Raw genomic sequence first — 13,246 nt, 5'->3', positions numbered from 1 at the left:
CTTTCATGGATTCACACAGACCTTTGAACTACATCGTTCCCAGATGGTTTTTAAATCAGTGAACAGAGGGAATAAATTCAGGAAAGATGAAAAGGGGAAGAGGAAAGAAACCTCTGACCTGACATTAGCAAATAAAAAGACACTAAGATGAAAACAAAATAGTGCCATGGATTTACATATGGGGTTTTGATGGAAACTAGGGCTGGGTTTTAAATCAAAACTCACCATCTCAAAACCACTTCTTTTCATCCGCCTGCAGGACTTGAGGTAAGTACGTATGCGTTTTCTGGCACGCTCTTGATACTCAGGGAATTGTCGCCTGCATGAGTCAATGATAGCCTGGATCTTTTCTTTGGGCTGCTTAGAGATTGGGACCATTCGGTCCAAGTTTTCATCTACAAACAGCCTGACAAACATCTGTTGGTAAGAGGGAGACAGAGGAAAAGGGTTTGGAGGGCAGCTCTTTCTCTTCCTAGTCTTGATTACTGATAGGAAGATACTTTTTCTGTGCGCTGAAGAAACCAGAATGTAATGGGAAGCCAGAAATGTTAAGCAAACAACTCTTTAAAGGATTTTGTTTTTCTCAGGGCAGATAAAGACAAGAAAAGAATAGTCTATAGTGTATAGAAATTGTGAGATAAATCACAATGGACTGTGAAAATAGGCAGCACTTAACTTTTGTTATTAATAATAAGTTATGATTGCTCCCTGTTTTTACGGAACTGTATATTTATTGTTCTCCTAGCTTGAACAATTGCTTGTGTTATCATGCATAGTTACGTACAGCGGGAAGGCAACAGAAACAGGGTGCACTGGAATGTACTTCCAAAAAAATTAGCTGCAGTCCCCCTCCCCTCCATTCACTGGGTCAACATGCACATATACACAAAACACAGCTTAGTTCTCATTGATAAATATGGCACTTTGCCTTACAGTTCTAAATAAAAGACAGTAAATATAGTGTCTGGTGGCAAGAGTTTAATGTGCATTAAAAAGGACTCTTTCGTAAATTAATGTGCCTCCAATATTGCCAAACTTACCCATAAGTAACAGTACAAAAGGAAACTTGTAAAGATAAGCAAGGCAGTGAATGCTGTGGGACTTACATTAAAAGCCTTCAGTCGCTCAGCCTCCACTCCATCCGATTCATTAACCTTTTCAGCATCTTCATGTTCATCGTGGTCATCCTCATCCTCATCACCTCTGTTCAGAGACAGGTCTTCAGCACCTCTGTCTATGCTCTCGTTCTTACCAGAGTCGTAGCTGGAGTAGCTATGTGCAGGGGACTGAGAATAAAGAAAAAAAATTAGTGTACCAGATTAACAGGTTTCTGGGACTCATCAAATAACTTCGTTTTAAAATTAGCACATCAGAAGATGTTTAAAAATTCCATGATTTTTTCTGTTATATACTCAAATTACTTTGTCCAGCCACAACAAAAACGCTCACAGTCAACAAGAGAATGTTTCCCTCTCATCTTGTCTGCTTCAGTACATTAAAACAACAGTCTGAGGAAACATCAAGTAAATCAATCCATAAATGACTCTCCTGTGATAATCAAATTCCAGATGAGCTGTTTTCACAAAGGCTTGTTTTGTACTCAGGTTTCTTCCTGATTACATTACCAGAGTTCCTTCCGCATTACATTGAATTGCTGCAGTTTTATTCAAAATCCCATGGAATAAAAATGTCAAATTTTAAGGCAAGGCAGAATAAAAAGATAATGATTTCTGCTAATGGAAGACTATCTATAACCATAATAAGCTATGCATAAATATAGAAATAAGAATGCCTTAGTAGATCACTTTCCAAAATTCAAGCAGAATTTAAATAGTCAAGTTTTCATAGTTATCACAGAAGCAGTTACAATGGTAACACACACACACACACACACGCACGTGTTTTACCTTTCTTTACAGAGAGTATTCAGAATTTCCCCTGAGCAGAATTAGTGGCTTTTTGGATAAATAACACATGATTATTTCATTAGAATAGTATCCATTCACAGTGTCAAAAAAAAAGAACAACTATCAAGAGTGTCAAATACTGTACATTTCCCCTAACAGTACTTGATTGGCTAGTCACTCTTTGTGTATAATTCACATTAAATCACACTAAGCAAAACAGTAGTGAAAAACAAACAAACATGAGAACATCAAGATATGGGACCAATTTTTTCCTCTTAGTTAGAACAGTGTAGGTTTAGAGTAATTCCACTGAAATTGTTATTAGTTTATATCAAGGTAGGGCAACAAAAAACCAAGGGCACACCATGGTTAGCCCCAGCAGGCCACCACAGGTATCACAACACTTGTTGGGTATGGATTCACCGTTTGCAGCCAATGGGAGCGGTGGGAAGTGGCGCAGACTGGGACACCACTTCCTACCACTCCCATTAGCTGTGAACAGTGAGCTTAGGCCAATGAGAGCTGTAATGTATGGTGAAGTCAATTAATCCCAGAGGATTTACAATCTAGCCTTATATGATGAACCTCATTCTATCTATATTGCAAGGTTTTATACAGCTCCTGTCACAGTAGAAATTTAGGCATTGTACAAAATTTAGGAGCACAAAGCCCAAAACAAAATGAGACAAAATTGTCAAGCATGGGTGCCTAAAGTTATAAGCTCCGATTTAGGGCCCTGTGTAAATACCTCACTTGAGAGGTGTTGCGAAATGACAGATAGAAATCCATAAAGAACACCTGGCACCCTGCGGGCTGGGGTAAATCAACTGTGAGTAACCATGGCACTATCCAGCTGGGTTGGAGGAGCAGCAAAGGAAAAGCCTGACAGGAAAACAAATAGAAATATGCCCAGTCTTAGTGCCTCATTTTTGCTTTTTCTCCTTTCTTTCTACTTGTTTAATCTTCCTTTACTCTCTGGTCATGTTTCACCACTTTCTTTTCCTTTCCATTCTCTTCCTGTAATTACTTTTACCATTGCTTCTGTCTCCTTCATTTCCCTGGATTCCCCTATTTCTTTCCCACATTGATTCTCAGACCCCAGCCCCTACTTATTTACAGGATCCAGGGCCCCACAATAAAATCCTCTCTTAACCCCATCACATCCTATTTCTGGGCACTTCATGGTCCTCTCTCTGTTCTCAACTCTAGGTTTCTTCACCCTCTCCTCCCAGTGTGCTGCTCACTCTGTGTACACCATCAGGGGCAGGAGGAAAAGAAAGTTTGCCAATGCTTCTACAGAGTCAGGGTGGCAGAGATTGAGGGGCCTAAGAAGGGAAAGGCCTGAGGAAGCCAGCGAAGTGGAAAAAGAGCTGCTCCTTTGCTAGTGCACGGCAATCATTTATTTACACAGGCTATGTCTACACGTGCACGCTACATCGAGATACCTTATTTCGATGAATAACGTCTACACGTCCTCCAGGGCTGGCAACATCGACGTTCAACATCGACATTGGGCAGCACCACATTGAAATAGGCACTGCGAGGGAACGTCTACACTCCAAAATAGCACACATCGAAATAAGGGTGCCAGGAACAGCTGCAGACAGGGTCACAGGGCGGACTAGAGCTTCTGGGGCAACAGCTAGCCGCTCCCTTAAAGGGCCCCTCCCAGACATACTCAGCCTGCACAGCACGCGGTCTGCAGAGCCATAGGCACGCACACCTCGAGCGACGCAGTTATGGACCCCCAGCAGCAGCAGCAGCAGGAGCAGCAGCAGCCAGAGGTCCACCCAGCCACCCCTGTAGGAGCAGTGCTCGCCCTGCTCCATGCCATACATGAGGCAGCTGAGCACATCCTTGCCACAGAGGAGGAGCTGCCCGCAGGGGAGGAGGATGCAACCCCCAACCCTGCAGCACCACACCCTCCGCCGCCTCATACGCCGCCGGCTGTGGAGCTACCCCACCAGCACTAACTTGTGGGAGCGGCTGGTGCTCGGAGAGTGGGACGACAACTGCTGGCTCCAGAACTTTCGCATGAGCCGGCAGACATTTCTGGAGCTCTGCCAGTGGCTCACCCCCTCACTGAGGCACCAGGACACCGCCATGCGGTGTGCCCTCAGCGTCGAGAAACAGGTCGGCATCGCTGTCTGGAAGCTGGCCACTCCAGACAGCTACTGATCCGTGGGCCAGCAGTTTGGCGTCGGCAAGGCCACCGTCGGGGCTGTCCTCATGGAGGTAAGAGGACCCACGGGGGGAGGCAGAGGCAGCCCTGGCAGGGGAGGGCCACACACACCCTGCACACCTCTCATTGGTGCTCTCCCATGTGCTTCCCCTGCAGGTCGTCCGTGCCATCAACGCCCTGCTCCTCCACAGGCTTGTGAGGCTTGGGGACCTGGATGCTGCCATCGCGGGGTTTGCCACCCTTGGCTTCCCCAGTTGCTTCGGGGCTCTGGATGGGACCCACATCCCCATCCACGGCCCGGAGCACAGTGGAGGATGCTACTTAAACAGGAAGGGCTGCCATTCTGTGGTCCTCCAGGCCTTGGTGGACAGCCGGGGCCATTTCTTGGACACTTATGTGGGCTGGCCGGGCAGCACCCATGACGCCTGGGTATTCCGGAACTCGGGCCTGTGCCTCCGACTGGAGGCGGGGACCTACATCCCCCAGCGGGAGATCCCTGTGGGGGACACCACCATGCCCCTCTGCATCATCGCAGATGCGGCATACCCCCTCTGGCCTTTGCTCATGCACCCTTACACGGGCCACCTGTCAGCCAGCCAGGAGCGCTTCAACCTGAGCCAGAACCACGCGCGCCAGGTGGTGAAGCGCACATTTGGCCGCCTCAAAGGGCGCTGGAGGTGTCTCCTCACCCACCTTGATGCAGGCCCCACCAACATCCCCCAGATTGTGGGCACGTGCAGCGCCCTCCACAACCTGGTGGAGAGCAAGGGGGAGGCATTCTTTCAGGGCTGGGCTGTGGAGGCTGGCAGGGCCGATGTGCAGCCATGCGCTGCCCCCAGTTGCCAGGTGGACCCCGAAGGGACCCGGGTCCGGGAGGCCCTGCGGGCCCAGTTTGATGAGGCCACGGGGTGAACGCTGGCAGGCCCCCCACTGCACCCCCCCCATCCTCCACAACACTCCCTGCCCCTACGCCCACACCACAGATCACCCAAGAGCACACCCCCCGACCTTTCTTGTAAATAAAAGCAGACATTTGTTCGTCAAATCAAATATCTATAGAACTCTTATTATTATTATCAAGACTAACTATTTACAGGCAAAATCAAAATTATATATATGTATTATAAATAAGATAAGATGAAAGGGGAAGACAAGGAAGGGGAGAACTATGTACACGGGGGCGCAAGGATCAGCATAACAACAAGGGTCTAATATAAAAACTATTTACAAAAGAACATAACACTGGGGGGAATATATACAAAGGGGAAGGGGGGGGGCACGTCCTGGGCCCCACACCCCCTAATGTCCAGCGCTGGGGGTGGGTGGCCGCGACCCATGCCTTGGCCTTAGCCCTGGCCGGGGCTGGCTGGGGGCCGGGCGGACCAGTAGATATGGCCGGCGGGTGTCAGCTGGCCCCAGGTCCCCCTCAGCGGAAGGGCCCTCGGTGGTGGGTGGCGGTGCGACGGCAGATGGCGCAGCGGGTGGCACAGTGGGTGGAGCAGTGGGTGGAGCAGGCAGGGCAGGCACAGCGGCGGCCGGCGCGGCATGGGGGGCCAGGTAGTCGGTGATACGGTCGAATGTCCGCATAAAGGCCCCCCATGCCTCCTGGCGCCAGGCCAGTGCCCGCTCCCGGAGTTGGAGGCGGTGCTCCTCCACTCGCAGCCGCTGCTCTGTGACCTCCAGCTGCCGATGAAGTATGGCCAGCAGCTGGGGGTCCGTCGCCGTCGGGTGGTGGTGCTGGGTCCACCGTCGTCCCCGCTGTGGGGCTGGTCGGTCCTCCGCCAAGGGGCTGGCCTGGAGTGATGGCCCCGGTGGGCTGTCCGGGACCACTGACACCTCACCGGCGCTCTCTGGTCCTTCCGATGGCGCAGCTGCGGAACACGGGGGGAAGAAGAGTGGAGACAGCCGTTAGTGTGGGCCCTGAGTCGTGGCCCTTGTCCCCCCACCCCTCTGCTGCTGGTTCCCCATCCCCGTCCCCGGGAGATGCTGCTGCTGCTGCTGATGGGTGTCCCACCCCCTTCCCCCGGGGGACCCTAGAGGTTCCGCTCCCCCCAGCCCCGGGGATGGGGCATGGCACTATCGTGCTGGGGGGCAGGGGCTGATGCACTCTTCTGAGGGACATGCCACTGCTATCCTTGGGGCCATGGTCATCTGGGCATGTGGAGGGCCCTGGTCATATCTATTACCCCCGCCCCTCAACCCCGGGGGTGTGCACCGGGGGGGGTACATACCTGATGGTCCACTCCCACGGTCGGGGGACACCCGGTGGGTGGACGCCCTACTGGAGCTCCGGGATGGGATGGCGAGCCTCAGGCCGGCGTCACTGGAGGAGGACTCCCCGCCCTCCTCCTCCTCCGCCTCCAGTGCCCTGGGGGTGGGCTCCTGGGAGGGCCCCCGGGGTGCAGGGCTTGCCTCCGGGGCGGATTCCGCCTCTGGGGCCTGCTGGGGCTCGTTGGCCGAGGTATCAAGAGTGGCCGGAGGGGAGGAGGTGTGCCGGGGGCCCAGGATGGCCCTGAGCTCCCTGTAAAAGGGGCAAGTGATGGGGGCGGCCCCAGCTCGGCCGGCCGCATCCCGGGCCTGGGTGTAACCCTGCTGCAGCTCCTTCACTTTACTGCGTGCATGATCCGGAGTGCGGGCAGGGTGACCCCAGGCGGCCAGGCCCTCGGCCAGCCGAGCGAACGCATCCGTGTTCCGCCTCTTCCTCCCCATTACCTGGAGCACCTCTTCCTCACTCCAGAGCCCCAGCAGGTCCCGAAGCTCGGCCTCCATCCAGGAGGGGCCCCGCTGCCGCTTCCTCACCTGGCTGCTGGGCTGGGAGCCCTGGTTCCCCTTGGGGGGGGTCCCCTGGGGGTGCTTGGGGGGGCTGGGGGGCGGCCATCACGGCGGGTGGGGGTGTGTGGGCGTGGAGGAGCGTGCAGGCCAGCCTCGTGGCTGTGCTGCCACCTGCACGCTCTCTCAGCTTCCTGCACAGGGAGGCAGAGGGCGGGGAGCTTTAAGGGGCCGCCGCACGCAGCGACCATCGAGATCAGGGGCTGGGCAGAGCATCTCTCAACCCCTCAGCTGATGGCTGCCATGGCGGACCCTGCTATTTCGATGTTGCGGGACGCGCAACGACTACACGTTCCCTACTTCGACGTTGAACATTGAAGTAGGGCGCTATTCCCATCCCCTCATGGGGTTAGCGACTTCAACGTCTCACTGCCTAACGTCGATGTCAACTTTGAAATAGCGCCCAACACGTGTAGCCGTGATGGGCACTATTTCGAAGTTGGCGCCGCTACTTCGAAGTAGCCGGCACGTGTAGACGTGGCCACAGTGAGCAGGCAAGAGGTCAGATGCCAAATGTTGACAAAAAGAGCTGTGATAGAGCATCTCGTAAACCAATGACAAAATGGGCCTGATGAATCACACATTGAATATTTGGGGCAAAGGAGTCCCATTAAAGAATAGTTGAATCCAGTCTCTTATGCAGTTCAGATCAAAGATTCTCTAACTGTGGCTTGGGACCCCAACGTGGTTCATGATCCCATTTTAATCGGGTCACAGAGGCTGGTGTTAGATTTGCTGGTGCCCAGGGCCAAGGCTAAAGCCAAAGCCTGATCCCCACCTCCTAGGGCTGAAGCTGGAACATGCCCATTCACCTATGGTCATTTACTAAGTTTTGCTGTCAGAAGTGGGAGTCACAGTGCAATGGAGTTTAGAACTGCTGATCTAGAGAGACTGTGGAGAGGGCACATTTTGATGCAACTAAAGAGTATTATCAGTAATCCCAGAAAGTTCCAACACATTGCCAGCTGGTGTGGGCTCTAGCATTTCCATCTGATGGATCCTTTCTCATCAACATACAAAGAAGAAACTGTCAAGGAACAAGGTAACAAAATGACCTGGACAACCTGGAGAAATGCTTCGAGGTAAATAGGTTGAAGTTTAATAAGGACAAATATAAAGGAAGGGGAACAATCAGTTTCACATATACAAAACGGGAAGTGACTATCTAGGAAGGAGTACTGCAGAAAGAGGCCTAGGGGTCATAGCAGACCACAAGCTAACAGTGTGACGTTGTTGCAAAAGAAGCAAACATTATTCTGGCATGAATTAACAGGAGTGTTGTGAGCAAAACACAGTGACCATGTCTACACTAGCCAAAAACTTTGAAATGGCCATGCAAATGGCCATTTTGAAGTTTACTAATGAAGCGCTGAAATACATATTCAGCGCCTCATTAGCATGCGGGCGGCTGCAGCACTTCGAAATTGACATGGCTCGCCACTGCGCGGCTCGTCCAGACGGGGCTCCTTTTCGAAGGGACCCCGGCTACTTCGAAATCCCCTGATTCCTATGAGCAGATGGGAATAAGGGGATTTCGAAGTAGGCGGGGTCCTTTCGAAAAGGAGCCTCGTTGGGACGAGCTGCGCAGCGGCGAGCCGCATCAATTTTGAAGTGCCGCGGCCGCCGACATGCTAATGAGGCACTGAATATGTATTTCAGCGCTTCATCAGTAAACTTTGAAATGGCCATTTGCATGGCCATTTTGAAGGTTTTGGCTAGTGTAAACATAGCCAGTAAGTAATTCTTCCTTTCTACTTCAGCTGAGGCCTAATCAGCCCAGGGTATTGTGTCCAGTTGCAGGTACCACTTTTCAAGAAAGATGTGAGAAATTGGAGACAGTCCAGAGAAGAACAAAAAAGGTCTAGAAAACATGACTTATAAGGGACCATGATAGCGGTTTTCAAGTACCTAAAAGTGTGTTACAAGGAGGAAGGAGAATAATTGTTTGACCTCTGATGATAGGACAAGAAGCAATGGGCTTAAATTGCAGCAAGGGAGGATTAGGTTGTACATTAGGAAAATCTTCCCGTCATAGTGGTTAAACACTGGAATAAACTGCTTACAGAGATTACAAAATGTTCATCATGGGAGATATTAAAGAGCAGGTTAGATAAACATTTATCAGGGATGATCTTGATGGTGCCCTGTCGTGCCATGAGGGCAGTGAACTGAACTCGATCACCTCTCATGGTCTTTTCCTGCTCTAGTATTCTATGATTCTATGAAGAATAGGATCACTTTGAAGAATTATTTGTTGGTAGGTTTGGGATGACAGTATTTCATGGGTTACACAAGGTTCACATTTGGAAGACTGTCTTCACAATTATAAGAGCTATATACTTAAATTGTATAAAGCCAGAAACAAATAAAAGTGAATGCAGTCCAGCAGTGAGCTGCTTAGTAGCCACGACTTTGATCTACTCGTAACAAACCACAGAATCAGTGGCAAACCATCAGAGACAGGCAAAGAATCAGGCTTAATCACAATCAACATCCAGGATTGCACCTAGAAAGAGTGCAGAACCTGATCACAGGTATTATCAAGTATTCAGAGCTGCACACTCAGAGGGCACCTGCATTCGTTGCCAGCTGTAGCTTCCAGTTCTAAGGCAAGAGTTACTTTTATTGGGGATTTACTCTGTTTGGCACGCATATATCTAACTTGTTTGTGCAACTACAGCAGAGCATGTACCTGAGATGTGGAGATGTCCAAGTCATTTGCTTAACAAACTGCAGTTTGATTGGGTGAAGAAACAATCTATGCAGTTATCTTCCAGTAGTTAAGATACTACACTTGTTAAGATACCAATTCCTCCCCAGACTGTTCTCATTCTGTATTCAAGCAAACAATATTCATATAAAATGTTTTATAATTTTCTGAAATTACTCCCCTATTCTTATCTTTTCTCCTCTCCCCTTGTTCCAGTCCACATACTTCCTTGAGCCTCTCCTTTTCTCTCCTTAGTTTGCCTTCCCGCTCCACGCTGCACATTTCAGCCACCTTTATCCCCCTCCTCCAGATGCATTTAAAATCAGTAATCACAGTAATTGTGCTCATAAATAAGGGATGAATATGCATACACATTTGTTCATGAGCACTTGTGCATATACCTTTCTGAAAGTTACACCATTCTGTGCAGAAAGCAATTATAATACCTGTATTTGGACCTGGTTACTTTTTGATGAAAATTTATCAAAATTCAATGAAGAATGTAAGGGAAGAATATTGACAAAATTGACTTTTTTCTTTTCGTAGCCAATTCTGATGATGATGCTTGGGATTTTTGGGGATGGGTGGCTGAGAGTTTGAGTTTTGGACAGAGTTGCAGGTATTATATTTTGTACATTTTTTTTTAAATCAAACTTATCAGGTATAGTAGAACATCTTTAGGGCTGTTTTTTCAGGTGAGTTGAGGACACAGGTTTTATAAGGGGAAAATGGAATATATTTCCCCTTTCGGCTTGTATGTTCATTTCTTGCATTCCAGCTCCACTGCTGGGTTGTGGATCCATATGTGGATTGTGAATTTAGTTGTTGACACATTTCACTGAGCTTTTCTTCAGGAAGCTTTTTGTAACTGAGAAAGCTAAGTAATTAAATAACACATTAGATAACTTCAAGATAGATGTGCTCCTCTCTGATGTTTGGAACATTTTCATTCACAGCTCCATCTCCTCTAACATTTTCCCCTGGCACAATGGCTTCCATTTGCCTAGCCTATTAACAGTTTTAGCTTCATCATTTACCTTGAACTTTCCATCTCCTCTTCTAGCAATTCCATTGTCTTGGACTGCTAATCTTGAATGCCAGTCCACACGGCTCTTAGTCAGTAAGTTCCGACCTCCTTCTGGTGACATGCTAATAGTTGCCAGAACTAGAAGTTCAACTGACAGAGGACTCTACTCCTGGGATCTCATCACACGAATTCTGGGTGGTTCTGACTGGTTCTCTGCATCTGGTTAAATTAAGCACATGAATAGGAAGTTGTACCCACAGCTGGGTTTCCCCTGCTGAGGACTGCTTCCCTTGGGCTATCCGCTCATACTACCTGATTCTGCTCTCCTGACACCTGACACTAGGGCTAAGTCTAAACTAGGTGAGCTAAGTTGACCACTAGAGATACACATTTCTGGCTATGGCAATTGTGTAGCTAAAATTGATGTATCTGCACTTGGCCAACTTGTCTGTCTATACCGGGGAAGGCTGACAGAAGAGTTTCTCCTGTTGACCTCTCTTATTGCTCACACCTCTTATGAGGCTCTATCAGTATCTGACTTGTCTTGGCTCCAGACTCCTGACCACTAAGAATGGCTGCATATGCCCTGGTCCCGATACAGACATGAATCTCCTTATTTCAGTTTCCATGATGCTGCTGTCCTAGGTCACTTCCCTGACTCCTGTAAGTGAGCCTGCTGTGTGTCCCCAGTGCAGGGCAGAAAAGCAGCAGTCCAGTGATTTTCTCTTTGTTTGTTCCCCAAACAGAGCCGCACACTCTGCTGCCAGATAGTTTCAGGAGCTTTGAAAGGAGCAGAGTGCATCCTCACAGGCAACAGAGATCCAAACACTGAGCACAGCTATCTGGGGAGGCATTGTGGGATACTGGCAGAGGCCAGTTCCGTTAAATGAAAAAAAAACCCAAGAATTTACACTGGCTCTTTGTTGGCAATAATGGAAAGGGAAAAGCAAAAGGCTCTCGGAGGGCTGGAAGTTCTTTGTCACTGAAAAAGGATATTTTTCCTGACAAAAGTCACACTGCAGTGTGTACGCTTTCACTGTTTTGTTGCCAAAAGGCAATTCTTGGTGACAAAACATGGTAGCACAGACAAAGCCTTCATCTCTTCCAGCTTTGACTGTTGTAACTCCCATCTACATGGCCTCTCCAAGTTCTTCAGACTACAGCAAGTGCAGAACCTTGTTGTCCATCTTCTCACTTTATAAAGAAGTTATGACTTCTCATCCTCAAACAATTTCAATGGATTTCCAAACATTTCACGGTCCAATTCACAAATTGCTTGCCTTCTTTTTAAACTCATCATAGAATTGCTCAGGACTTTGTATCTCACCAGTGACCCACCCTAGTCCCTCCACTACACCAACAATGGCAGGGGTGTCGGAACAAGAGGTACTGGGGTGGCAGCACCTCCTGGCTTGAAGTGCTTTCCCTCATATCCATAGTGTCTTGCTCAAGTGCTTTCTCCATCCCCTCTCCCATAAAAGTTCCAACACCATTGAACACCGGCCTCTTTGGTTCCTCCATGCACTCTCATTAGTGCTGGTGCAAAAGCCTGCTTCTCCGCAACTCTTGCCATTTGGACAATCCAGGGGAATGGTACTCATTGTGGAACAGCCAAGAATCACAAATATAGCATAGTATTCAGTAGGCTTAATTTTACAGCTATTACCTAATATGGAAACTGTTTTGAAACTGCTTATATAAAATGTTATATGAAATCAGGTTGTACTGTATTTTAGTATATTACAATATAAAAGGAACTTTTATACCCTCCATTGGCAAGATGGCCATGTTCAGGAAGAGAACTGCTGAGTTACGTACCGGAGTACTTAGTAGGTAAAGAGTATATTTTTCTGAGCCACCTCAGACATGCCCTTCCTGCATCTTCTATGTCTGCAATAGTCACTCACAGACTTCCATAACACAGACCACCCATCTACCTTCCCTCAGCAAGTTACTGAATCAGACTACAGGGTATGTTTGTCTGTGATGTGTCCTAGTACAGAGACACATTTAACCAGTGTTTTTATTGTGATTGTATCAGTCCCATAATACTATTGGTCCAATAAAAGATATTATCTCACCCACCTTGTTTCTCAGTTACCTGGTCACTTCCATTCCAGCAGGTTTCATCTAGATAGACAGAAGTCTTGATAATTAAAAGATGAAAAGATCATTGAAAGACCCTGTGAGAGTGACTTTTCTTTTGGTATGCTTCTTCTATTAGGTGAAAGATACTTTATGTTCCACTTGTCCTCACTGATATTGACCCACACTATTGAAGCATATCACTTTGCCCTCATAGAAATGCCACCAGAAATTAGCATGAATGTAGTATGAAGAGACAGAGGCTGGAGAAAATCCCTGTCTAGACAGAAAGTGCAAAGTCTGCTTAGAAACAATAATTTAACCAACTTCTTTCTAATTCTAAATTCTTCCCCCACCCAGTCTCCACTTATCCATATTTTGAATTCAGCCGGCCTTCCTCATCATACTCACCAATCCATCACCAGCCTAATCATTCTGAAAGGGTAGGACTCTTTGACTGATGATCAGCAGAAGCAAGTGGGAGTATGTCTGCCTTGAGTGAATAG

At 48.4% G+C, this 13,246-nt stretch overlaps 1 protein-coding gene across 2 annotated transcripts in view; it reads right to left on the bottom strand.

Moving 5' to 3' along the window:
• The window catches only part of NOL4 (nucleolar protein 4), a 275,179-nt gene that overhangs the window by 66,420 nt on the left and 195,513 nt on the right, over nt 1-13,246 (bottom strand). Inside the window, exons 7-8 of one of the 2 annotated variants that reach the window (XM_074985807.1) lie at nt 1,107-1,286; nt 226-417 (exon numbers count right to left, since the gene is read on the bottom strand). In XM_074985807.1, the coding sequence (XP_074841908.1) occupies nt 226-417; nt 1,107-1,286 (372 nt within the window). The remainder of the gene's footprint in view (nt 1-225; nt 418-1,106; nt 1,287-13,246) is intronic. The other variant, XM_074985808.1, reaches the window with a different exon arrangement.

Source organism: Carettochelys insculpta, chromosome 2 (assembly GCF_033958435.1).
Source record: "Carettochelys insculpta isolate YL-2023 chromosome 2, ASM3395843v1, whole genome shotgun sequence".
NCBI lineage: Eukaryota > Metazoa > Chordata > Testudines > Carettochelyidae > Carettochelys > Carettochelys insculpta.
Note: the sequence above shows the minus strand (reverse complement) of the source record. Positions and strands in the feature narration are given on the sequence as shown.